Source organism: Equus asinus, chromosome X (assembly GCF_041296235.1).
Source record: "Equus asinus isolate D_3611 breed Donkey chromosome X, EquAss-T2T_v2, whole genome shotgun sequence".
Lineage (NCBI taxonomy): Eukaryota > Metazoa > Chordata > Mammalia > Perissodactyla > Equidae > Equus > Equus asinus.
In genome coordinates this window covers 125161275-125187014 of record NC_091820.1, presented here as the reverse complement: position 1 = coordinate 125187014, position 25740 = coordinate 125161275, and the positions used below count along the sequence as shown (strand labels likewise).

Here is a 25740-nt window from a genome sequence, read left to right as displayed (position 1 = left end):
TTCTTAAAGAACAGTTTTGGAAAATAGATGTCAAAAACACACTTCATGGGGCTGGCCCGGTGGCGCAGCGGTTAAGTTCGCACGTTCCACTTCTCGGCGGCCCGGGGTTCGCTGGTTCGGATCCCAGGTGTGGACATGGCACCGCTTGGCACGCCATGCTGTGGTAGGCGTCCCACATATAAAGTAGAGGAAGATGGGCACGATGTTAGCTCAGGGCCAGGCTTCCTCAGCAAAAAGAGGAGGACTGGCAGTAGTTAGCTCAGGGCTAATCTTCCCCCCCCCCCAAAAAAAAGAACACACTTCATGATTTTACTAATTTTTTTCCTGGTATGAATGATAACCAGAATTTACTTTGGAGGTTTCTCATACCCATGATTTAATTTTAAAATAGATATGGAATCATTATGCCATAATGGGATGTCCTCTCTTTCATACTCTATGCAATTAAGGAAGAACCATGTGCTTAGCACCACAAAGGATACAAAATAGGCATAAGATAGAGCCCCTGTTGTCAAGGAGACTCCAATCTAGTTGGGGAAACATGCTCAAAAAGTCAGAAGGAGACACACCTGGACTTAGTGAGTGGTTCAGCTTTGAGAGGCTTAGAAAATACATTGAGTAGGGAGGACAGGAGCCTAAACACCACGTTAAGTTTAGACCTTGGCAGAGAAGGAAGTATGACACTATTAAAGTTTTCTAATAAGAAGAATAGTATTATCACATTAGTCCCCTGTTTAAACTCTCTCAACTTCCCATCACTCCTACAATAAAATCTAAATTCTTTAATATAGTTTATTAGACCCTTGTAAGATCTGACCGTTCCTTACCTCTCTAATATCATTGCCACCTAGTGCCACCCTCCCTCTCTTGCCATTCTGGATTTCTCTGTCTTTTTGGAAAATGTCACACTCTTTCCCCCTTCAGGGCTTCTGAACACACTGTCACCTCTGCTTGGAACACTCAACCACCCACCTCTTCTTCAATATCATTTCTTTTGCAAAGCTCATCAAACCCATAATGTCTTCTTTGTCTCCCTTCCATTAGAATGGAAGGTCCCCCAAAACAGAGGATCTTATCCGTCTTCTTCACCACTGTGTCCCAAGAACCTAGCATAGTGTCTGGCCCAGTGCAAGCATTCTATAAAAATGTGCTGATGTATTAAAATTAATCTTGGACTGAAATGCATTATTATAATGGAAGAAAAATGAAAGAAGTTCTCCTGGCAGCAGATAGTGTACAGAGTAGGTTAGAAAAGGAGAGACTAGAGTTCAGCAAACCGAATAGGAGGCAGTTGGTGAAATCCAGGCATTAGAGAATAAAGGCTTTCGCTAAGATTGAAAGAAAGATATGGACAGAAATAAGAAGCTTCCAAAGAAAGACCAATTGGGAAGTTATAATTAACTAGCTATAAAGCACGGAAAGGCTATATTAAGAATTCCTGCAAAATAAGGCAAGAAGATTAGAGATTAGAGATGATGGTCAAAGAAAGAAAGAAATTAAGGTAAGTCAGTTTAGGGGAAAGGAAGTGCTAAATTTGCTGTTTGATGCATGTTGAGTTGGCAGTACCAATAGGAGATGCAAATGTTGAGAATGTAACTGGGTAGAGGTTACGGCTAGAGATACACATTTGGGAGCTGTCAGCATTGAGGAGCTAAGCGAAGCCATGGAACTAAAGGAGCTCTAAAAGGGAGAGTACAGAAATGAGGACTGAAATGCTGAAGACTGAAGCTTGGATAAAGGCTAAAGTTGGGTGACAGGACGAAGGAACACAAAAGCAGGCACAGAGTGGCACAGGAGGGTAACGCAAATCATGTTGAGAGAATTTCACAGAATAGGTATTGAGTAGTATTAAGTAAAGAAACCAAGAAGGGTGAAGACTTGGGAAAGGCCATTAGATTTGGCAAGAGATCACTGTCAACCTCTGAGAGTCAGCATTCAGTAGAGTGTAGTGACAGAAACTAGAATGCAAGTGGTGGAGCCAACCAAGGGGGAAAGATTTTTGTCAGCAACGTGACCATTCAAGATTACATTTAACCTTTGAAAGAAGCTGTCGTAATATAAGACTCCCAGACAAAGGCAACCTGAGTCAAAGTATTACATAATGAAGAAAAACATAAGCCTGAAATCACTGTGCTCAGTACATCCAACTGCACATTACACAAATATAAATGCCTCACTGAGGGAGAAATCCAAAACAAAAGAGATGAGGGGCACAGACCACATCGACACATCGTAACAGGGATAAATCTTACAAACAATATCGAAGGAAGGAAACCAGCCACAAAAGAAACCAGACATGAAAGAGTACATTCTGGATGATTCCATTTACATACAATTGAAAAACAGGCCAAATTAATCTATGCTGTGAAAAGTCAGGATAGCGGTTGCCTTTGGGGAGGGTGAGTGGAGAGAGGCCGAACTGTGGCTTCAGGGGTGTTGATCATGTACTGTTTATTGACATGGGTGCTAGTTACAAAAGTGTGTTCACCTTGTGACAACTCATCGAGCTGTACACTTATGATGTGTGTACTTTTCTGTATGCATACTTTAATAAAAAGTTAAAAAATCTAAAAAACAAATATGAGGAGCCTGTTTAGACTAGAATGATGAGATGTTCTCGGGTCTTCAGTTTTAAACAGAACTTCCGGTGGCTGAGTGGTAAGAGCAGGCCTGCATGGTCTTCTCTTTACTGAGGAGTTGAGACCAGCAGTACACAGGCAATACTCTATCAGAAAGGAGCCACCACCAAGATGCCCGGGTTCTGAGCTGTTTACATTTGTTTTAAGGCTTTGATTTGTGACAAATTTCCATTGTTCATTTTTACATATTTGTTGAACCCGAGAGTTAAAAAGAGAGAAAACACTAGAAATTTTCCAGATTGACCTACATAAGTGCTACGACTTGAGCTAAAACCAGAACTTAAAATGAGGCAGGTAGAGATGGAATGCTGCCTCATTTGTGTTGAAAAGGGCTAAAGCTCTCCAAATTCATTATTTCTGCAATTGGATCATTTTAGAAACCTCTCCACTTTTTCAACCCGCTTCAAGCATTAATCTAAATAAAGTTTCCATCACATCCAAACTCATTTAGCAACCCTAAATGAATCATCTTGAGAAGTACACATCTTGTCCCTCACATCTAATTGCTTATATGACCACACATTTACTTAATCTAATTTGACTAATTTCAAAGTTATTCAAGTCAGTTAATTTCTATGCTTGGGGACTATTCAAAGGTGATTACACATAACCCTTTCTGTGCTTTGGAACATATCCCTACTGTTGAAAAACATTCACAAGCGACACTCTTGGAGCAAAGTACACAAGGTCCCTCCAGCTCCCCAGGCTTTGCAATCTTCTATCCCCAAAGGAGAAAAATGAACACGATGACTTTGTTCCCTATCCCTCCCATTAATTGTTAATTGATACTTATTACATTCTGCCTATCTCCTAATCTCCTTAGAGAGTCTGAAATACATGAAATAATTCTGTGGTTACCTGTGAAGAGAAAGAAAATCAACACCATGATCATCGTGTACCCAAAGTACAAAACGGTGCTTGCCATGCCCGTGATTTGAAGTTTGGTAAAGAAGTAATAAATGGCATACATAAAAAAATAGACAGCTGTAAAACTGCTTGTAAAAAAGGCTCTCCACCACCAATGATAATCCTGCAAAAAGAAATAGACAAAACAACATTTTAGATGAAATTTTAATTATAAATAGGTTAGCAATTATTGTAATTACAAACAACATAAAATAGGCTCTCTAAGATTATGGATTAAAAGAAACAAAAGGGGAAATTCTATAAGAAATTTAATATAATATATACTGTCTGACTAATGTATGTTCTGCTTGGGGTACCCTAACCATTATAAACTCTTGGTTTCCAGGGGGACCACAGTGCCCTTGAGGATTGTACTTCTAATGTGTGCATCCTTTCTATCATGACACTGCCTCAGCTCTGGAAGGTTTTCTGGTCAGCTTCAGTCTACTGGCTGGAGTTGTGCTGGGCCTGAATTGATGTCCCAGGCCAGGTAAAAAAGGTTAGTATAGAAACTTGAGCTAGACCTTTATGGTTAATGGGATTTGTTTTAACCGGCTAAATTCAGGACCCATGGAGGCATGACGAGATCAATAATCAGGTTAGTCTCACCCTGCCCCATGAGCTCCTATTGATAATAATTTTACTGTAAAGGCACTGTGTCAAGGGCCAAGGAGATAGTGCAGAAAACAGTTACCATAAGCAGGCCTGAGGTTGCTATCTTTAGAAAGGCCTGCTTGCAAGGTTGGCCCTTGGCTTACATCTGGGAATCTGGCATGTAATCATTCGCTGACTGATCAAACTGGTTTGCTATACCTGGACTGCACAAACAATGTGATTTATGGTGAACACTTGCTTACCTTTTGGAAGTCTGGAATTTTTGTAGTTGCTAGGCAGAGGGTACTTATGTGACTAGCTCCCAATAAAAACTTTGGATGCTGAGTCTCTAAAGGGCTTCCCTGGGCAAAAACATTGCACATATATTACTGCATTTTTTACTGCTGGAGAAAGGAGCACACTCAGTGTACCCCCTCATGGGAGAGAGAAAGCATAGGAGGACTGTATGGATTTCTCCAGGCTCCACCTGTGTCTTTTTTGCTTGCTGATCCTGTTGTGCATGCTTTTGCTGTAATAAACCCTAGCCATAAATACATCTATATGCTGAGTCCCATAAGTCCTTCCAGTGAATCACCCAAAATGTGAGTGGTCTTGGAGAGCCCCAAAACATTTTCTAAGAAATAAAAATATACACATTATATGCCTATTACTCTATATTTCACTAACGATTGTTGCAGATTTTCTATGACAAAATGTACCTTAGAATTATTGAGTAGATAAGTAAAATATACAGTCACCTACCACATAATGACATTTTGGTCAACAATGGACTGCATGTAGGATGGTAATCCCACAAGATGAGTACCATATAGCCTAGGTGTGTAGTAGGTGTGTGTAAGTACATTCAACGATGTTCACACAGTGACAAAATCACCTACCATCACATTTCTTAGAACATATCCCCATTGTTAAGCGAGGCGTGACTGTATACATAATTGTTTTTACCTTTATACCTATAGCTCAAGAAGAAAATGCTCTAAGACATCATGTATATAATAGTCATTCCCTAAACTCCCTATTGTCACCTTTAGAGTGACATTTAACTACCAAAATAAGAGGGATTTAGGGAATTTAAGAAAACAATGTTCATTACAGCCTTAGTTTCCCAGAATGATGTCAGGAAAAAAATGGGGGTGGAGTGGGGTAAAGGAACCATTTATGTCCATGGTAACCAAAAGGCAATGAAATGAAAGTAAGAAAAAGGGCCTTTAGCAACAATCTCAAACCCATAACATACAATCCTGACCTAAGCTGCAAGAAAACTTTAATAGTTAAAAAGAAAACACCATTGAGCCAGACCTTTTATATGTCTAAATATCAAATCAGTTCCCTATATTTTTCTATGTTAGCTGAATATTATGCAGCAACTATAGTAACTAGCCAGAGACAAATTGCTTTCTGTTTAAGTTTTCCATCAAAGTAGTATTAACATGATGGCTGCATCAAAATCAAAAAATGTCATTATGGGGGCCAGCCTGGTGGCTCAGTGGTTAAGTGCGCACGTTCCGCTTCAGCAGCCAGGGTTCATCAGTTCGGATCCCGGGTGCAGACATGGCACCGCTTGGTACGCCATGCTGTGGTAGGCATCCCACGTATAAAGTAGAGGAAGATGGGTACGGATGTTAGCTCAGGGCCAGTCTTCCTCAGAAAAAAGAGGAGGATTGGCAGATGTTAGCTCAGGGGTAATCTTCCTCGGGAAAAAAAACGTCATTAGGAAAAGACAATATAAAACTGATCCCAAGTTGTAGAAAACATGCCATTAACATTTATCTTAATTCCTTTCTCAACAAAGACTTCTAATTCCAGCAATGCAAGTGGAGAAAGCTTAAGGAGCATTAATTTCTTATGTCATTACCTCAGCACATAAATGAAAATAACACAGCAAAACTGTAGCTTCTGAACAGGTAATCAGGAGAATTATAAAGACTAAGAAAAGGAAGCCAAACATAAAGTATATCTGATGAGACCTGAAAATAAAAATGACAGCTTTAACATAAGCTTTAACTTAACAATACACACAGAAAGATCAGTCCAAATCTATACAAAAGGCTGTCACACACTTCTCTAACCTTTAATTATTCATTCCAAACCTTCCCCTATCCATCTAGTATCGGAAAAAAAAACACCTTCTCTTCCCTATGCAGCTTCAGAGTTTGGCCATATCTTCTTCAGGCAGAATCAGTGTTGCTACTTACCTATGTTTCTCTGCTCGTATAATTTAGTTTTCACTTGAGACCCATCAATATCTCTATAGTTTTCTCTATACATATTTAAAAACATGCTTTCTCTTTAGAAATGGAAGATTGTAAATGCCATAAATACCAGCGACTATATTATACAACAGAAAACCACAGAGTCAGACACCACTTTGCTTTGAAGGTCTATGGATATGCAGCCTCCCCAAATAGGTCTTTATAGCACAGTACACATAATTCTATCAAGTATACTTTCAAACATGCATTTTTTTAAAAAAAATCTGTATAGATTACATTTAGGTCAAACTTCAGGAATGAAGTAACCTCTTTCATTATTATAGAGCTGAGGTGACCAAAGTGGAATGAGCAATATACATTTTTAAACGCCTTCTGAAAATAAGAAGAAACTGATGAACTGATCAATACCCCACTTTAAAATCTCATGTAAAATATATACCTGGGTGTGAGGATGAAGGATGGAGGTTGGAGAGAGTCCCCTTTATAGATAATATATAAAAAGTTGTACACAACAAATACACTGTTTCTCATTGAAACAAAAATTAATTCATCTAAAGAATCTTTTAGTTTTCAGTTTAAAATTACTTTTCCACCAAAAACATCTGGAAAGTATGGTTACTATAATCTATTTTGCAGCATGTTAAATATTTAGTTGCTGACAAGGTAACACATTTTACTGCTTATCTTTCAAACAAATTTGGCCCAATGCTATTTAAAAAGTGAGCAATCGTTCAACATCCGCAAATCAATCAACATGATCCACCACATCAACAAACTGAGGAATAAAAACCACATGATCATCTCAATAGATGCAGAGAAGGCATTTGACAAGATCCAACAGCCATTTATGATAAAAACTCTGAACAAAATGGGCATAGAAAGAAACTACCTCAACATAATAAAGGCCATATATGACAAACCCACAGCCAACACCATACCCAATGGGCAAACACTGAGTGCCATCCCCCTGAAGACAGGAACGAGACAAGGATGCCCTCTATCACCACTCTTATTTAACATAGTACTCGAGGTCCTGGCCAGAGCAGTCAGGCAAGAAAAAGGAATAAAAGGAATCCAAATAGGGAGGGAAGAAGTGAAACTCTTTGTTTGCAGACAACATGATCTTATATATAGAAAACCCCAAAGAATCCATTGGAAAACTGTTAGAAGTAATCAACAACTACAGCAAAGTTACAGGGTATAAAATCAATTTACATAAATCAGTAGCATTTCTATACTCTAATAATGAACTAACAGAAAAAGAACTCAAGAACACAATACCATTCGCAATCGCAACAAAAGAATAAAATACCTTGGGGTGAATTTAACTAAGGAAGTGAAAGACCTATACAATGAAAATTACAATGCTTTTCTGAAAGAAATGGATGACAACATAAAGAGATGGAAAGACATTCCATGTACATGGATTGGAAGAATAAACATAGTTAAAATGTCCATTCTACCTAAAGCAATCTACAGATTCAACACCACCCCAATCAGAATCCCAATGACATTCTTGACAGATATAGAACAAAGAATCCTAAAATTCATATGGGGCAACAAAAGACCCCGAATTGCTAAAGCAATCCTGAGAAAAAAGAACAAAGCTGGAGGCATCACAATCCCTGACTTCAAAACATACTACAAAGCTACAGTAATCAAAACAGCATGGTACTGGTACAAAAACAGGTGCACAGATCAATGGAACAGAATTGAAAGCCCAGAAATAAAACCACACATCTATGGACAGCTAATCTTTGACAAAGGAGCTGAGGGCCTACAATGGAGAAAAGTAAGTCTTTTCAACAAATGCTGCTGGGAAAACTGGAAAGCCACATGTAAAAGAATGAAAATTGACCATTCTTTTTCACCATTCACCAAAATAAACTCAAAATGGATCAAAGACCTAAAGGTGAGACCTGAAACCATAAGGCTTCTGGAAGAAAATGTAGGCAGTACACTCTTTGACATCAGTATTAAAAGGATCTTTTCAGACACCATGTCTTCTCAGACAAGGGAAACAATAGAAAGAATAAACAAATGGGACTTCATCAGACTAAAGAGCTTCTTCAAGGCAAAGGAAAACAGGATTGAAACAAAAAAACAACCCACTAACTGGGAAAAAATATTCGCAAGTCATACATCCGACAAAGACTTAATCTCCATAATATATAAAGAACTCACACAACTCAACAACAAAAAATCAAACAACCTGATCACAAAATGGCCAGGAGACATGAACAAACATTTCTCCAAAGAAGATATACAGATGGCCAATAGGCACATGAAAAGATCTTCATCATCGCTGATCATCAGGGAAATGCAAATCAAAACTACACTAAGATATCACCTTATACCCATTAAATGACAAAAATAACTAAAACAAATAGTAACGAACGATGGAAAGGTTGTGGAGAAAAAGCAACCCTCATACACTGCTGGTGGGAATGTAAACTGGTGCAGACACTACAGAAAACAGTATGGGGATTCCTCAAAAAATTAAACATAGAACTACCATACGATCCAGCTATTCCACTATTGGGTATCTATCCAAAGAGCTTGAAGTCAGCAATTCCAAAAGTCCCATGCACCCCAATGTTCATTGCAGCACTGTTTACAATAGCCAAGACGTGGAAGCAACCTAAGTGCCCATCAACCGATGAATGGATAAAGAAGACGTGGTACATATATACAACGGAATACTACTTAGCCATAAAGAAGAACAAAATCGTCCCATTTGCAACAACATGGATGGACCTTGAGGGAATTATGTTAAGTGAAATAAGCCAGACAGAGAAGGACAATCTCTGTATGACTCCACTCATATGAGGAATTTAAAAATGCAAAGAGAACAGATTAGTGGCTACTGGGGGAAAGGTGGGGTGGGGGATGGGTACAAAGGGTGAAAGGGTGCACTTACAACACAACTAACAAACAATAATGTACAACTGAAATTTCACAAGATTGTAACCTATCATTAACTCAATAAAAATTAAATTAAAAAATAAACTAAAAAAATGAAAAGTGAGCAATTTATAAGATGATTAAGCCTAACTTCTGAAGACTTAAAAGTTTGGTCTGAAAGATTCCTTTGGGACAAAAGTTGTTATAAACACACATAGTTGGCTTTTGCATTTTATTTTATGATGACTTTGCCCCATCTCCAAAAATCCCTCCACGGTAACAGCACGCTTGGTCAGCTCCTGAAACCAGAATGCAATCAAAAATGAAGAAGTAAGAAGAAAGGGATGCAGAGCAAATGAAATAGCTGTCAGAAAGCTAGGGCACTAAAGCTGTTGCACTTTAATCAGAGAGCACTGGTTCTTACTTTACATGCATTTCTAACTACCTTGGTTATTAGAATTCTTAAACCACAACAGATTAAAAGCAGCAAATAAAAAGAGGAAAGCTACAAGGAGCTGGCAGTCTGACACCAGAACTTAACAGTTGACAGGACGACAGAAAACTATTACTTACAGCTCAATATAGAAGAAGACCCAAAGTCAGTGGTCTTCCACTTATTTTTAGCAGAAGAACTCTAACTGAAATCTTGCATGGAAGGCCAATATGGAAAACAGATACAAATCAGAGCTTCCCCTTGCCATCTTTAGGCATCTCCCTCCAAGGGACACTCCCACCCCCAACCCTGCAAGGGCTCAGAGAAATAAAATTTGAGACCAACTTTGCTGAGTCAGCTGGAAAGGCTTAAAAAGTGGTTATTAATTTTAAAAAAAGAAACTTGTATAGAAATTTCCATCAAAAAGAGGCTTTAAAATTTTGTGAATTGGGGCCAGCCCCATGGCATAGTGGTTAAGTCCAGCATGTTCCACTTCAGCAGCCCGGGTTCGCAGGTTTGGATACTGGGCACGGACCTACACAACTCATCAAGCCATGCTGCGGTGGCAACCCACATACAAAATAGAGGAAGACTGGCACAGATGTTAGCTCGGGACAATCTTCCTCAAGTAATAAAAGAGGAAGATTGGCAATAGATGTTAGCTCAGGGCAAATCTTCCTCAGCAAAAAATAAATAAATAAATAAATAATAGTGAATTAAGTCTTAGTTCCCCCAGCAAATTACCCCTGGGTCAGATAGCTATTTCCTGGACAAAGCAGGGTCAAATGAAGCTTTACCATAACAGAATTTAACTTTCTTGAAATATAGGCAAATTAATTTATTAACAATTAAGATTTTTGAGATTATGAAGATACAATACTCACCAAATACTGTTTAGAATGAAAAAGAGTTGAATAAAAATACAGCCAAAAGGTAAAATGCCACCGAGTATGATGCCAAAAAGTGTTTTGGTAGAGAAAGTCTGTAGTGGAACGTGACGGGGTATCTGGTTTATGTGAACTGGACTCCCAAACTGCTCGAAAATAAACCAAGTGAAAATCAGAATGACATGATATGTAAGTAAATGGATACAGATATAATCACAATACAGAGTCTTGAATCTGAACAGGACAAGCACCATTTCCCAGAGCAGTCATGTGGGCAGAGGCTGGACCCATGCTGTGCACTAGAAATAGAACGCAAGCCACAGAGGCAGTTTTACATATTTTAGAAGCTGCATTTAAAGAAGAGAAAGAGGTGAAATTAATTTATTAATATATTTTATTTGATCTTACATACCCAAATATTATCATTTAAATGTGATCAATATAAAAAGTATTAATCAGATAGTTCATATTCTTTTCATTTTTGTTGTTCTGATTGTTTGAAATCCAGTGTATATTTTACACTTACAACAAATCTCAATTCGAACTAGCCACATTTCAAGCACTCAAAAGCCACAGGAGGCCAGTGGCCACCATACTAGATAGCGCAGAGCGAGACAATAAGGATGTTTATCCTTCCTCATAAATTTCAAGGGCGAGATTGGACAAGATTTACTGGTGACTATTCCAATATGAAATAATATATGATGTCAAAAAGTTCTCTTAGAATTTATCTAAGAATTTCTCTCTTAAAATTTGTCAGTAGTTTTCATAGATTTTTCTGTTTTCTGCTCTCTCTGGAACTCCACCTCCTGCTTTGCCTTGTCTGATTTCTCCCTGCAAACTCACGCTATGTTTAAACAATCCTTCTGCAAGGTGGTCGCATTTAGTCTTTTTGGTATCCTGCTCCTCTTCCTTATACATGGAATGGGCTAATTTCAAATCTGTAAACTGAACAGCCCCATTTCTTGGACTATATCTTGGCTTTCTTCCCCCACTGTATAATCCTATTACTTTTCTGACTTTGTTAAAGTTAACTTTCCTACAATATGTCCCTTTAGTTTTGTCCATCAGCAATAGAGAGAAATATAAACAACATAAAAAGTGGGAAATACATTAAGTAATATCATTTAAAGTGTTACTTTCATTAAAAATTTTTTTTAATATTTTATTCCAAAATGATTTTTCTCTGTAGTTTTCTCCAGTGGTACATTTTGCATTCCACGTATAGTATATACACATTGAGGTATTATTTCAGACGTCACTCAACGGTCAAAAGCAGTATTTTAAAAGTTTACCTTTTTCTTGCTTCCGAAGTATGCACCAAAAAATGTTAGTGGTACTGAAATTCCAAACCACACTGCAAGGATACTTATCAGAGTACCAAATGAGATGGCTGCCGATGATCCTTCCACCCAAAGAATTATATTCATCATGAAGAGGTCAATGACAACGATACTAGGGGGAAAATGCCATTAGAAAAGAATAGGCTTTCAGGAAAATGTTATAAACATACTTGATGTGAATGTCAGAACATTCTTTTGATGAAAAGGATATAACAAATTACAAGGTTAAACCCTAGAAGAATATTAAATCACCCTGTATAAACCCAGTCATTGAGCTGGGGCTTAAACCCAATACCATATAACAAGATAGCAGTTTATTACAGGATATAATTTCCACATCCTACTCATCTTTGCACCTCCAGAGTCCAGCAGAAAATAAATAAGGTGTGGAGTAATATATCATGGAAAAACTCAATATGCAATATAGTGAACACAATTAAGAAAATGTATATATTTAAAATCATTTTTAGAATTCTAGACTGAAATGGGCTATAAGAATGGGCTATAAGAAGCCTCAAGTCAGACAAGTATTCACTTAAAACAAAGACTTTTAGTATGGAGATTTCTCAAAAAGTTAAAAATAGAACTACCATATGACCCAGCCATCCCACTACTGGGTATCTATCCAAAGAACCTGAAATCAGCAATTAAAAGAGACTCATGCAAGATGTGGTATATATACACAATGGAGTACTACTCAGGCATAAAAAATGATGAAATCCAGCCATTTGAGACCACATGGATGGTCCTTGAGAGTATTATGCAGAGTGAAATTAGTCAGAGAGAGAGTCAAATACTGTATGATCTCACTCATAAGTAGAAGATAAAAACAACGACAAACAAACACATAGTAATGGAGATTGGATTGGTGGTTATGACAGGGGAAGGGAGGGGAGGACAAAAAGTGTGATTAGGCATCAGGGAAATGCAAATCAAAACTACACTAAGATATCACCTTACACCCATTAGATTAGCAAAAACATCCAAAACCAAGAGCGACAAATGTTGGAGAGGTTGTGGAGAAAAAGGAACCCTCATACACTGTTGGTGGGAATGCAAACTGGTACAGCCACTATGGAAAACGGTATGTAGATTTCTCAAAAAGTTAAAAATAGAAATACCCTATGACCCAGCCATCCCATTACTGGGTATCTATCCTAAGAAACTAAAATCAGAAATCCCAAGAGTCCCTTGCACCCCTATGTTCATCGCAGCATTATTTACAATAGCCAAGACGTGGAACCAACCTACATGTCCAGAAACTGATGATTGGATAAAGAAGATATGGTATATATACACAATGGAATACTACTCAGCCATAAAAAAAGACAAAATTGGCCCATTCGCAGCAACGTGGATGGACCTCGAGGGTATTATGTTAAGCGAAATAAGCCAGTCAGAGAAAGACGAACTCTATATGACTCCACTCATAGGTGGAAGTTAACATATTGACAAGGAGATCTGATCGGTGGTTACCAGGGAAAAGGGGGGGTGGGGGGAGGGCACAAAGGGGGAAGTGGTGTACCCACAACATGGCTAACAATAATGTACAACTGAAATCTCACAAGGTTGTAATCTATCATAACATTAATAAAAAAAAAGTGTGATTAGGCTCAAACGTTAGGGGATGGACTATAATTAGTTTTTGGGTGGTGAACATGATGTAATCTATACAGAATTTGAAACATATTACGATGTACATCTGAAAGCTATATAATGTTATAATCCAATGTTACTGCAATTAAAAAAATTTTTTTAAATAAAAAGTAAAAAAAAGAGGCTCATGCACCCCTATGTTCATTGCAGCATTATTCACAATAGCCAAGTCATGGAAGCAACCTAAGAGCCCATCAACTGATGACTGGATAAAGAAGATGTGGTACATATATACAATGGAATACTACTGAGCCATAAAAAAGGATAAAATTGTCTCATTCACAACAATATGGATGTACCTTGAGAGTATTATGTTAAGCCAGAAATAAGCCAGATAGAGAAAGATAAACTCTGTATGATTGCACTCATATGTAGAAGATAAACAAACACATAGACAAAGAGAACAGATTAGGGGTTACCAAAGGAAACAGAGGTAGGGGGTAGGCACAAATGGTGAAGTGGTGCACCTACAATATGACTGACAAATAATAATGTAAAACTGAAATTTCACAAGGTTGTAAACTATCATAACCTCAATTAAAAAATAAATTATAAAAACAAAGAGTTTTATATTAGTCACTCAAAATCAACAGATCAACTGCTAAATCTACTGGATAAATCACCAGGCAAGCCCAGCTATTGTGCCCCTAGTTTGATCAAAGCTACAGGTGAATATGGGTATGAGTATGGATGTGAGTGTCTCTGAAAGCCAAGAAGATGAGGTTGAAAGATGGGCAAGAGGCTAGATTGTGAGGGGCTTTGAATGTCAGCTTAAGGAATGTAGACTTTATCCCATCAGCATCAGGAAGCAACGAAAGGCTTTTTACACTCAAAGCTGTGAGGTACACAGTGCAGTTTTTCAGGAAGATGAATCCACAGCACTGTGGAGGACAGACCTAAGGGAGGAGACGCTACAGACAAGGGGACTAGGTAGAAAGTGGTAAGGATCTGTATAATCTGGTGATGGTTAAAATGTAAAGGATGGATACAAAAGACATGAAGAATTAAGAGACTTTGGTTAAAGATGGCAGATTGAACATTCAGCTCTGCTCCCTCCTTAAAACTCCAATAAAATTATAGCAAAGGAATTTTAAAAGGGCATAAATACACAAGGATGGGGGATACAGCAAAGAAGACATTAGCAACGAATTTTGGAAACCAGATAGCAGACAAATAGTAACTGAGTTAGAAAAACCAGGAGGACTGGTTGAAAGTCAGCCTAAGACACTGACAGACCTACAGATTCCTTCCCTCAGTCTGCAGAGGCAAATAACTTCCCTTCCCGACCCCAGCAGAAGACTGGAGGTCTAGTCTCTTAGAGAAGATCCCTGAAGCTCAGAAGAAAACTTTAAAAAAGAAAATCTATGATTGACATCCTCAGCGAGACTAGAGGAGACATTGCAATGATGAGAAAAGAAGAGGAAATTTTAAGGACTATTGAGAAAATAAAAGAGCTCTTTGGAATTAAAAATATGACAAAGGAAATTAAAACCTCAATAAAAGGGTTGTAAGATAAAGCTGATGAAAGGTCTTAGAAAGCAGCTTTTTAAAGGAAGAAATGGAGAACAGGGGAAAAAAAGGAAAATTAGATGACCAACCCAGGCATATGAAAAATAGGAGTTACCTGAATAGAGTTTGTTCTGAATGTCTTTAAGGGATATTAAGTAATTTGCTCGAGGTCGGACAGCTGATAAGAGGCAGAGCTGGGATTCTAACTCAAGTGTGTCTGATTTTTTAAGAGCAAGCTTTTGCCATTCCACTATGCTATAATAAAGGCTTTATGGTAAGAACCTACCCCACCAATGACATCTATCCTCTCCGCCCCAGACATTTTGTCAACGACCACAGAGCAGAAATGTGGTAACAGCCATTGCCTGATGCACCAGGTTAGACTTTGAGGTCTACTGTTTAAGGAATCTCTGATTTAGTTCTTTAGTTGTAGGTTCTCTCAAGGTCCAATCCACTTCTCAGATTCTAATGCTGCCTTCATATTTGCCATTTCTTCTCAATTTCTCATTAAGGATCATTGTTTTGGATGCTTCCCCATCTCTCATTACAAGTGATTTGGTCCTTTCTAAGTCAACTTCAGTCATTTGTTCTTTCACTTTAGTATTTCTACTTCACCTTTCCCCTTGGTGTTTATAATCTCTTCTGTCTCCTAAAACCTGTGTTAGCAGGTACATCTATTCTGCATTTTAAAGGGTCGTACTTTGCTTCTGCTGGAGATGTAGTTTTGAGTCCTCTTGAGCAACACCAAATACAACAACAAAACCTCACCTTAAGTCTCATCAGTTTCTGGCATCTCAATAAGGGAGTCTGGTTTCCCATGATTTAACCATACTTCTTAAAATGTTTTTTAATACCTTTCTGCCCTAATGAATTTGTTTAGCCACAATATTCCTCTGCCAAATTTTCTAGCTTTTGAGAGATTAATTTCAGCTGTTATCATTCCATGGCCAGAAAAATTACTTCTCACTTGACAAATCATAACCTCCCTTCTTATACATAAACTTAATTAACCCATCTCAACAATTTCCCTTTTGAAAGTACACGCTAGAATGTTAATATGTGCTTAACAATTCTGTAACTGTCCTTCAATTTCACATCTTTATATTCTAAATATTTCTTCCTTTGTCGACCTCTAATTATGTCTAGACCTTTTCATGGAATCATAAACAGCAAAACTAAAAGGAAACGTAAAAGGTCACCTAGGTCCATCTCCTACATGAAACATTTATTCACACATTTATCAAACAATTATTGAGTATCTGTGTGTTAGGCCCTGGTACTCAAAGATAAATAAAACAAAAATCTTTGCTCTGAAAAAGCTCAGCCTAGCAGGGGACAGAGATAAACAAATAAATTACAATACAACATGGGAAATTCTATAGCAGATGATGGTCACAGAGCAGTAGGAACACAGAATAAAAGAGTGACCCAAAATGCTTTATAGCTCACAAAACAATTTCACAATCCATTAGTTCATTTACTTCTATAAACGACTCTGTGACACAGGCATTAAAGGCAAGGAAGTAGACAATCAGGAAGGTTACAGGACTCACCCAAAGTCACTTACCTAATACTGAATGCTGGAATTGAAACTTTCTCCTTCTAATTTTAAAGTTTGGGGAGATGCCCATCAAACTGTGCTGACTCTTCCCTTTCCTACCTACCACTTTTGGGGTTACATGAAGGAAAAGTACATCATTTAATAATTTCACTCCTTCAATTTCTTTTAGGGAGCATATATGTTTATTAGCCTAACTGCTCCTCCATTTAAATTTAAATCCATTTTTACATTGCCCATTTATATACTGTAAAATACTGAAATTCTCTTTCAACCTAGCACATTCCAAGACATAAGAATTCCAGTGCCTTATGATTCTGTCTCCCATCCACCTAAGAGAGCCCCTAAAGACTCAAGGGAAATATGTCCTTCATATCATCCCCCGTTTACTGCTCTAAAATTGCATTCAGTTCTACTCACAGAACTAGGAAACTAAATCTGTTTTACATTTTTAAATCATTCACATGATTCAATCATGGAGCAGATATTTATTGAGCACTTACTCCATACAAGGCACTTATACTGCATGTAAGGCACTGGGTTACACACTGTGAAAGATACAGAAATGAACAAGACATAGTACTCTCTCATGAGTTTTAGAATGTAGAATGAGAGATAGAACACATTTTAAAAACTGCAATCTAAGGAATACTGTGATAAGTGTAATATTGGTAATAGACACTGTACAATTTCAGAACATGGAAGTGGTGGCATTTGAGCTGGGACTTAAAGAATGAAGAGAAATTTGGCACCGAAAAATTGGAAAGAAGATATTACAAATAGATGGAACGGCATGAGCAAAGGCATGATAATAGAAGAAAATAGTATCTAATAACCACAGCTACCATTTATCAAGCACTTATTATGTGCTAGGCACTGTTCCAAATGCTTTACATACATTATCCCATTTAATCCTCATAGCAACTATCTGAGGTAGACAACACCATTATTTCCATACTGCAGAAGAAGAAATCTAATATTAGAGAGGTAAAATAACTTGCCCAAGGTCCCATTATTAGTAAATATTATTTGAAACTCTTTTTTTGCCTATCTAATTTAAAACGCAACTGCATAATGCAATAATTATATATCCGTGTTGATGAGCATACAAAGTATTAAGATGTAATATATATGACAAAAACAGCACAAAGGAGGGAGGAGGGAAAGGAGCTATATAGAAGCAAAGTTTTTGTATAATAATGAAATTAAATTAGTATTAATCTGAACTAGATTGTTATAAATTGAGACAGTAATTGTAACCCATAAGGTAACCCTGAAGAAAACAACTCAAAAAATAGTAAAAGAAATGACAAGGGGATACAAATGGTACACTAGAAAATATCTATTTAACACAACAGAAGACAGTAATGTAGGAATAGAAGAACAAATAAAGACTTAAGATTTATAGAAATAAAAATATCAAAATATCAGATGTAAATCCTACCTTATCAATAATTACATTAAATGTAAATAGATGAAATATTCCAATTAAAAGTCACAGGTTGACAGGGAGAAGATCCAAGATGGCGCCGTGAGTAGTCCTCTTTGTCTCTCCCACTTCGAGTCTACAATTATTTGGACACTTATCGCTTGACAAAGGATATCCAGACAGCATCTCAGGACGTCTGAGATACCCACGCGACTATACATCGGAAGGCGGACGGACTTTCCTCCGGGAGGATGTGGAAATAGGTGAAAACTCTCTGACCCCGACCGAGCAGCCTAGTACCCGCAAGCGGCTTTCTTCCAACGGACGCCCCAGAGGATCTACACACATCTAGGGCAGGAGTGAGCACACAACAGAGGAGCGACGGTGGAAACAGGTGACCAGAACCCTACCTAAACCCCCCGCAATTACTCCTAAACGCAGAGGGAAACTTTGGAGTTGCACACCTGAGCCCGCGGGGAGAGTCTCTCCCCGCCATTGGCGGGAGACCCCGCCTGGTGTTCGCAGCGCCCGGAGGGTCCCAGAGAGAGTCGCTGAGGGTACGGAGGTCTCCCAGCTGCCGTTGCCCGCCCCGTGGGAGTAGGGATTGCCGGAGATCTCGGAGAGGACTGGGGCTGGGGGAAGTTTCAAAGGCCGGCTCTGCGACCTGGAGGGGAAGCTCTGGAGTTCCGCCCGGGCAGCAGACAAAACTCTCTGTCTGCCATTAGCAGAGGGGCCACGCCCAGCATTCACGGCTCCAGGAGAGGCCCGGAGAGAATCCCAGAGGGTGGGGCGACCCCCAGCTGCCGTTGCCCGCCCCGTGGGACTAGGGATTGCGGGAGATCTCAGAGAGGACTGGGGCTGGGGGAAGTTCCATAGGCCTGCTCTGCGCCGCAGAGGGGACATTACAGAATTCTGCCCGGGCAGCAGACAAAACTCTCTGTCTGCCATTAGCGAAGGGGCCACGCCCAGCACTCAACTCCGGGAAAGCCCCGGAGAGAATCCCAGAGGGCAGGGCGACCCCCAGCTGCCGCTGCCCGCCCCGTGGGACTAGGGATTGCCGGAGATCTCGGAGAGGACTGGGGCTGGGGGAAGTTTCAAAGGCCAGCTCTGCGACCCGGAGGGGAAGCTCCGGAGTTCCGCCCGGGCAGCAGACAAAACTCTCTGTCTGCCATTAGCAGAGGGGCCACTCCCAGCATTCACGGCTCCGGGAGAGGCCGGGAGAGAATCCCAGAGGGCGGGGCGACCCCCAGCTGCTGTTGCCCGCCCCGTGGGACTAGGGATAGCTGGAGATCTCGGAGAGGACTGGGGCTGGGGGGAGTTCCAGAGACCCAGCTCCGTAGCCTAGGGGGAAACCCTACAGGCTCACAGCAGCCTTAGGCAAAGCCTCTGCACAGCACCAGTAGAAGGCACCCAGCCGGCAGCCACAAGGCTGGAAGACCCCAGGGCAAAATCAGCATAGCTAGGTGAACTAACCACAGACTGTAGAAGATGCCAATAGCTCTCCTGCGACCCATAGAGGACAAGTGAGATTTTGTGGGTGCTGACAGCAACGGAGCGACAAATATAAGTGATCCCACCCCTGGCCGCTGGAAAAGCCCATAACACCGTTGCAGACCCCAAGGAGGGAGCACATCTAGGTGGGCTGCAACAGTAGGCACCAGCAGCCTGAAGCCCCCCTGTGACGGCCCCCACAGCAGAGGAGGCAATCCAAAGGACCACTGTGGCTACGAGGAGGGGCCCAGGCCCAGTTAGCAACTGCGGACAGGGTTCCTGGTTGGTGCAGTATAAACAGCTGCTCCCCCACCGCAGCAGCTGAAACAAGTGAAAGGAGCAACTAAACTCTATCTCCATGCGGAGGCACAAATCAACAACATCAAGCAATATGAAAAAATACATTAAATCTCCAGAACAGAAAGAAAGTAACAAATACACAGAAAACAATCCCAAAGAAAATGAGATATATAACCTAAATGATGATGACTTCAAAACAGCCATCATTAAAATACTCAATGAGTTAAGAGAGAATTCTGACTGACAACTCAACGAGTTCAGGAGCTATGTCACAAAAGAGTTTGATACGATAAAGAAGAACCAAACAGAAATATTGGAAATGAAGAACACAATAGAGGAGATTAAGAAAAATCTAGATGCTCTGAACAGTAGGGCCGATAATATGGAGGAAAGAATTAGCAATTTGGAAGATGGCAATATAGAATTGCTGCAGGCAGAGGAGGAGAGAGAAGCAAGACTAAAAAGAAATGGAGAAACTCTCCGAGAATTATCAGACACAATTAGGAGATGCAATGTAAGGATTATAGGTATACCAGAGGGAGAAGAGAAGGAGAAAGGGGCAGAAAGCCTATTCAAAGAAATAATGGCTGAGAACTTCCCAAATCTGCTGAGAGAGATGGATCTTCAGGTGACAGAAGCCAATAGATCTCCAAACTTTATCAATGCAAGAAGACCAACTCCACGGCATATAGTAGTGAAGCTAGCAAAAGTCAATGACAAGGAGAAAATACTAAGGACAGCCAGGCAAAAGAAACTAACCTACAAAGGAACCCCCATCAGGCTATCAGCAGATTTCTCAGCAGAAACTTTACAGGCTAGAAGAGAGTGGAATGATATATTCAAAAATCTGAAGGACAAAAATCTACAGCCGAGAATTCTCTACCCAGCGAAAATATCCTTCAAATACGATGGAGAAATAAAAACTTTCCAAGATAAACAAAAATTAAGGGAGTTCATTGCCACAAAACCTCCTCTACAGGAAATCCTCAGGAAAACCCTCATTCCTGAAAAATCCAAAAAAGGAAAGGGGCTACAAAACCAAGAGCAGAGGAGATAAGTAGAAGGACAACAACCGAGAGTAGCAGCTCTACATCAGAACAGATTAAACCATGGGACGAGAAACAAAGGAAATTGAAGAAAACCGGAAAACAAGACACAAAATGGTAGTGGTAGGCCCCCACATCTCAATAATCACTCTAAATGTAAATGGATTGAACTCCCCAATCAAAAGACACAGAGTGGCAGGATGGATCAAAGAACAAGATCCAACAATATGCTGCCTCCAGGAAACACACCTCAGCCCCAAAGACAAACACAGACTCAGAGTGAAGGGATGGAGAACAATACTCCAAGCTAATAATGAACAAAAGAAAGCGGGTGTCGCTATACTAATATCAGACAAGGTAGACTTCAAAGCAAAACAGATAAAGAAAGACAAAGAGGGACAGTATATAATGATAAAAGGGACTCTCCACCAAGAAGATATAACACTTATAAATATATACGCACCCAACACAGGAGCACCAAAATTTGTAAAGCAACTCTTAATAGAACTAAAAGAAGACATCAACAACAATACGATAATAGTAGGGGACCTCAACACACCATTAACACCAATGGACAGAACATCCAGACAGAAAATCAACAAGGAAATAATAGAATTAAATGAAAAATTAGACCAGATGGACTTAATAGATATATATAGAACACTTCATCCAAAAACAGCAGGTTACACATTCTTCTCAAGTGCACATGGAACATTCTCAAGGATTGACCATATTTTGGGAACCAAAGCAAACATCAATAAATACAAGAGAGTTGAAATAATATCAAGCATCTTTTCTGATCATAATGCTATTAAACTAGAAATCAACTACAAGAAAAAAGCAGAGAAAGGTGCAAAAATGTGGAGACTAAACAACACGCTTCTCAACAAACAATGGATCATTGAAGAAATTAAAGAAGAAATCAAATTTTATCTGGAGACTAATGAAAATGAGAACACGACATACCAAATTATTTGGGATGCAGCAAAAGCAGTCCTAAGAGGGAAATTCATCGCAATACAGGCTCACCTCACTAAACAAGAAAAAGCTCACATAAGCAACCTCAAACGACACCTAACAGAACTAGAAGAAGAAGAACAAACAAAGCCCAGAGTCAGTAGAAGGAGGGAAATAATAAAAATTAGAGCAGAAATAAACGATATTGAAACAAAAAAGACAATAGAAAGGATCAATGAAACAAAGAGTTGGTTCTTCGAAAGAATTAACAAAATTGACAAACCCCTAGCCAGACTCACCAAGAAAAGAAGAGAGAAATCGCAAATTAATAAAATTAGGAATGACAGAGGAGAAATCACAACAGATACCAATGAAATATAAGAGATCATAAGAGAATACTATGAAAAACTATATGCCAACAAATTGAACAACCTGGAAGAAATGGACAAATTCCTAGACTCCTACAATCTCCCCAAACTGAATCAGGAAGAAATGGAGAATCCGAATAGGCCAATCACAAGTAAGGAAATAGAAACGGTAATCAAAAACCTCCCCAAAAACAAGAGTCCAGGACCAGACGGCTTCTCTGGAGAATTCTACCAAACATTCAAAGAAGACTTAATACCTATTCTCCTCAAACTGTTCCAGAAAATTGAGAAAGATGGAGAACTCCCTAACACATTCTATGAAGCCAACATCACTCTGATCCCCAAACCTGACAAGGACAACACAAAGAAGGAGAACTACAGGCCGATATCACTGATGAACATAGATGCAAAAATCCTCAACAAAATTCTGGCAAACTGAATACAGCAATACATCAAAAAGATTATACACCATGATCAAGTGGGATTTATACTAGGGACACAGGGATGGTTCAACATCCACAAGTCAATCAACGTGATACACTACATCAACAAAATGAAAAACAAAAACCACATGATCATCTCAATAGATGCAGAGAAAGCATTTGACAAGATCCAACACCCATTTATGATAAAAAACCCTCAGTAAAATGGGTATAGAAGGAAAGTACCTCAACATAATAAAGGCCATATATGACAGACCCACAGCCAACATCATACTCAATGGACAAAAACTGAAAGCCATCCCTCTGAGGACAGGAACAAGACAAGGGTGCCCACTTTCACCACTCCTATTCAACATAGTACTGGAGGTGCTGGCCAGAGCAATTCGGCAGGAAAAAGAAATAAAAGGAATCCAAATAGGTAACGAAGAAGTAAAACTCTCGCTGTTTGCAGGCGACATGATCTTATATATAGAAAACCCCAAAGAATCCATAGAAAAACTATTAGAAATAATCAACAACTACAGCAAAGTAGCAGGGTATAAAATCAACATACATAAATCAGTAGCATTTCTATACACTAACAATGAACTAACAGAAAAAGAACTCAAGAACTCAATCCCATTCACAATCGCAACGAAAAGAATAAAATACCTTGGGATAAACTTAACCAAGGAAGTGAAGGATCTATACAATGAAAACTACAAGACTTTCTTGAAAGAAATTGATGATGACATAAAGAGATGGAAACACATTCCTTGCACATGGATTGGAAGAACAAACATAGTTAAAATGTCCATACTACCTAAAGCAATATACAGATTCAATGCTATCCCAATCAGAATCCCAAGAACATTCTTCACAGAAATTGAACAAACAATCCTAAAATTCATATGGGGCAACAAAAGACCCCGAATTGCTAAAGCAATCCTGAGCAAAAACAAAGCCGGCGGAATCACAATCCCCGATTTCAAAACATACTACAAAGCTACAGTGATCAAAACAGCATGGTACTGGTACAAAAACAGGTCCACAGATCAATGGAACAGAATTGAAAGCCCAGAGATGAAACCACATATCTATGGACAGCTAATCTTCGACAAAGGAGCAGAGGGCCTACAATGGAGAAAAGAAAGTCTCTTCAACAAATGGTGCTGGGAAAACTGGACAGCCACATGCAAAAGATTGAAAATTGACCATTCTTTTTCACCACACACCAAAATAAACTCAAAATGGATCAAAGACCTAAAGATTAGGCCTGAGACAATAAGTCTTTTGGAAGAGAATATAGACAGTAAACTCTTTGACATCAGTTTCAAAAGAATCTTTTCGGACACTGTAACTCCTCAGTTGAGGGAAACAATAGAAAGAATAAACAAATGGGACTTCATCAGACTAAAGAACTTCTTCAAGGCAAGGGAAAACAGGATTGAAACAAGAAAACAGCCCACTAATTGGGAAAAAATATTTACATGCCACTTATCCGACAAAGGGTTAATCTCCATAATATACAAAGAACTCACACTGCTTAACAACAAAAAAACAAACAACCCGATCAAAAAATGGGCAGAGGACATGAACAGACATTTCTCAAAAGAAGATATGAATATGGCCAATAGACACATGAAAAGATGTTCATCATTGCTAATCATCAGGGAAATGCAAATCAAAACTACACTAAGATATCACCTTACACCCATTAGATTGGCAAAAACATCCAAAACCAAGAGTGACAAATGTTGGAGAGGATGTGGAGAAAAAGGAACCCTCATACACTGTTGGTGGGAATGCAAACTGGTACAGCCACTATGGAAAACAGTATGGAGATTTCTCAAAAAGTTAAAAATAGAAATACCCTATGACCCAGCCATCCCATTACTGGGTATCTATCCTAAGAACCTGATATCAGAAATCTCAAGAGTCCGTTGCACCCCTATGTTCATCGCAGCATTATTTACAATAGCCAAGACGTGGAACCAGCCTACATGCCCAGAAACTGATGATTGGATAAAGAAGATGTGGTATATATACACAATGGAATACTACTCAGCCATAAAAAAAGACAAAATTGGCCCATTCACAACAACGTGGATGGACCTCAAGGGTATTATGTTAAGCGAAATAAGCCAGTCAGAGAAAGACGAACTGTATATGACTCCACTCATAGGTGGAAGTTAGTATATTGATAAGGAGATCTGATCGGTGGTTACCAGGGAAAAGGGGGGGTGGGGGGAGGGCACAGAGGGGGAAGTGGTGTACCCACAACATGACTAACAAAAATGTACAACTGAAATCTCACAAGGTTGTAATCTATCATAACATTAATTAAAAAAAAAAAAAGACCACAATGAAAAAAAAGAAAAAAGTCACAGGTTGACAAAATGGACCAAAAAAGAAAGATCCAAATATATGATGTCTACAAGAGACATAACTTTGATTCAGAGAAATAAATAAGTTGAAAATAAAAGGACTGTATTATACTACATATAAATATAAATATCATGCAAACAGTAATGAAAAGAGAGCTAGAGTAGCTATATTTCTATCAGACAAAATAGACTTTAAGACAAAAAGGATTATGAGAGGCAAAGAAGGACATTTTATAACGATAAGAGGGTCAATCTATCAAGAATATACAACAATTATAAACATATACATACCTAACTGCAGAACCCCAAAATATATGAAGCAAAAACCGACAGAACAAAAGGAGAAATAGACAATTCAATACTAATAGTTGGATACTTAAATACCCCCTTTCAATAATGGATAGAACAACTAAACAGGAGATCAGCAAGGAAACGGAAGACGTTAACAACACTATAAACATATTAGACCTAACAGACATCTACAGAACACATTCCCCTCAAGGGTACATGGAACATTCTCCAGGGTAGACCATATGTTAGGCCATAAAGCAAGTCTCAACAAATTTGAAAGATTTGAAATAAGACAAAGTATAATGTCATTGAAAGAAATTAAAGAAGACCAAATAAACAGAAAGACATCCTGTGCTCGTGCGCTGGAAGACTTACCACCGTTAAAA

General features: G+C 38.9%; 1 protein-coding gene across 3 annotated transcripts in view; it reads right to left on the bottom strand.

Annotated features, from left to right (window-relative positions):
• Positions 1–25740, bottom strand: part of LOC106823987 (transmembrane 9 superfamily member 2-like) — a 97063-nt gene that overhangs the window by 9747 nt on the left and 61576 nt on the right. For 2 of the 3 annotated variants that reach the window (XM_070502481.1, XM_070502479.1), the window contains 5 exons: positions 11893–12052; positions 10595–10743; positions 6016–6127; positions 4403–4501; positions 3498–3669 (listed from right to left, as the gene is read on the bottom strand). In XM_070502481.1, coding sequence (XP_070358582.1) covers positions 3498–3669; positions 4403–4501; positions 6016–6127; positions 10595–10743; positions 11893–12052 — 692 coding nt within the window. The remainder of the gene's footprint in view (positions 1–3497; positions 3670–4402; positions 4502–6015; positions 6128–10594; positions 10744–11892; positions 12053–25740) is intronic. The other variant, XM_070502480.1, reaches the window with a different exon arrangement.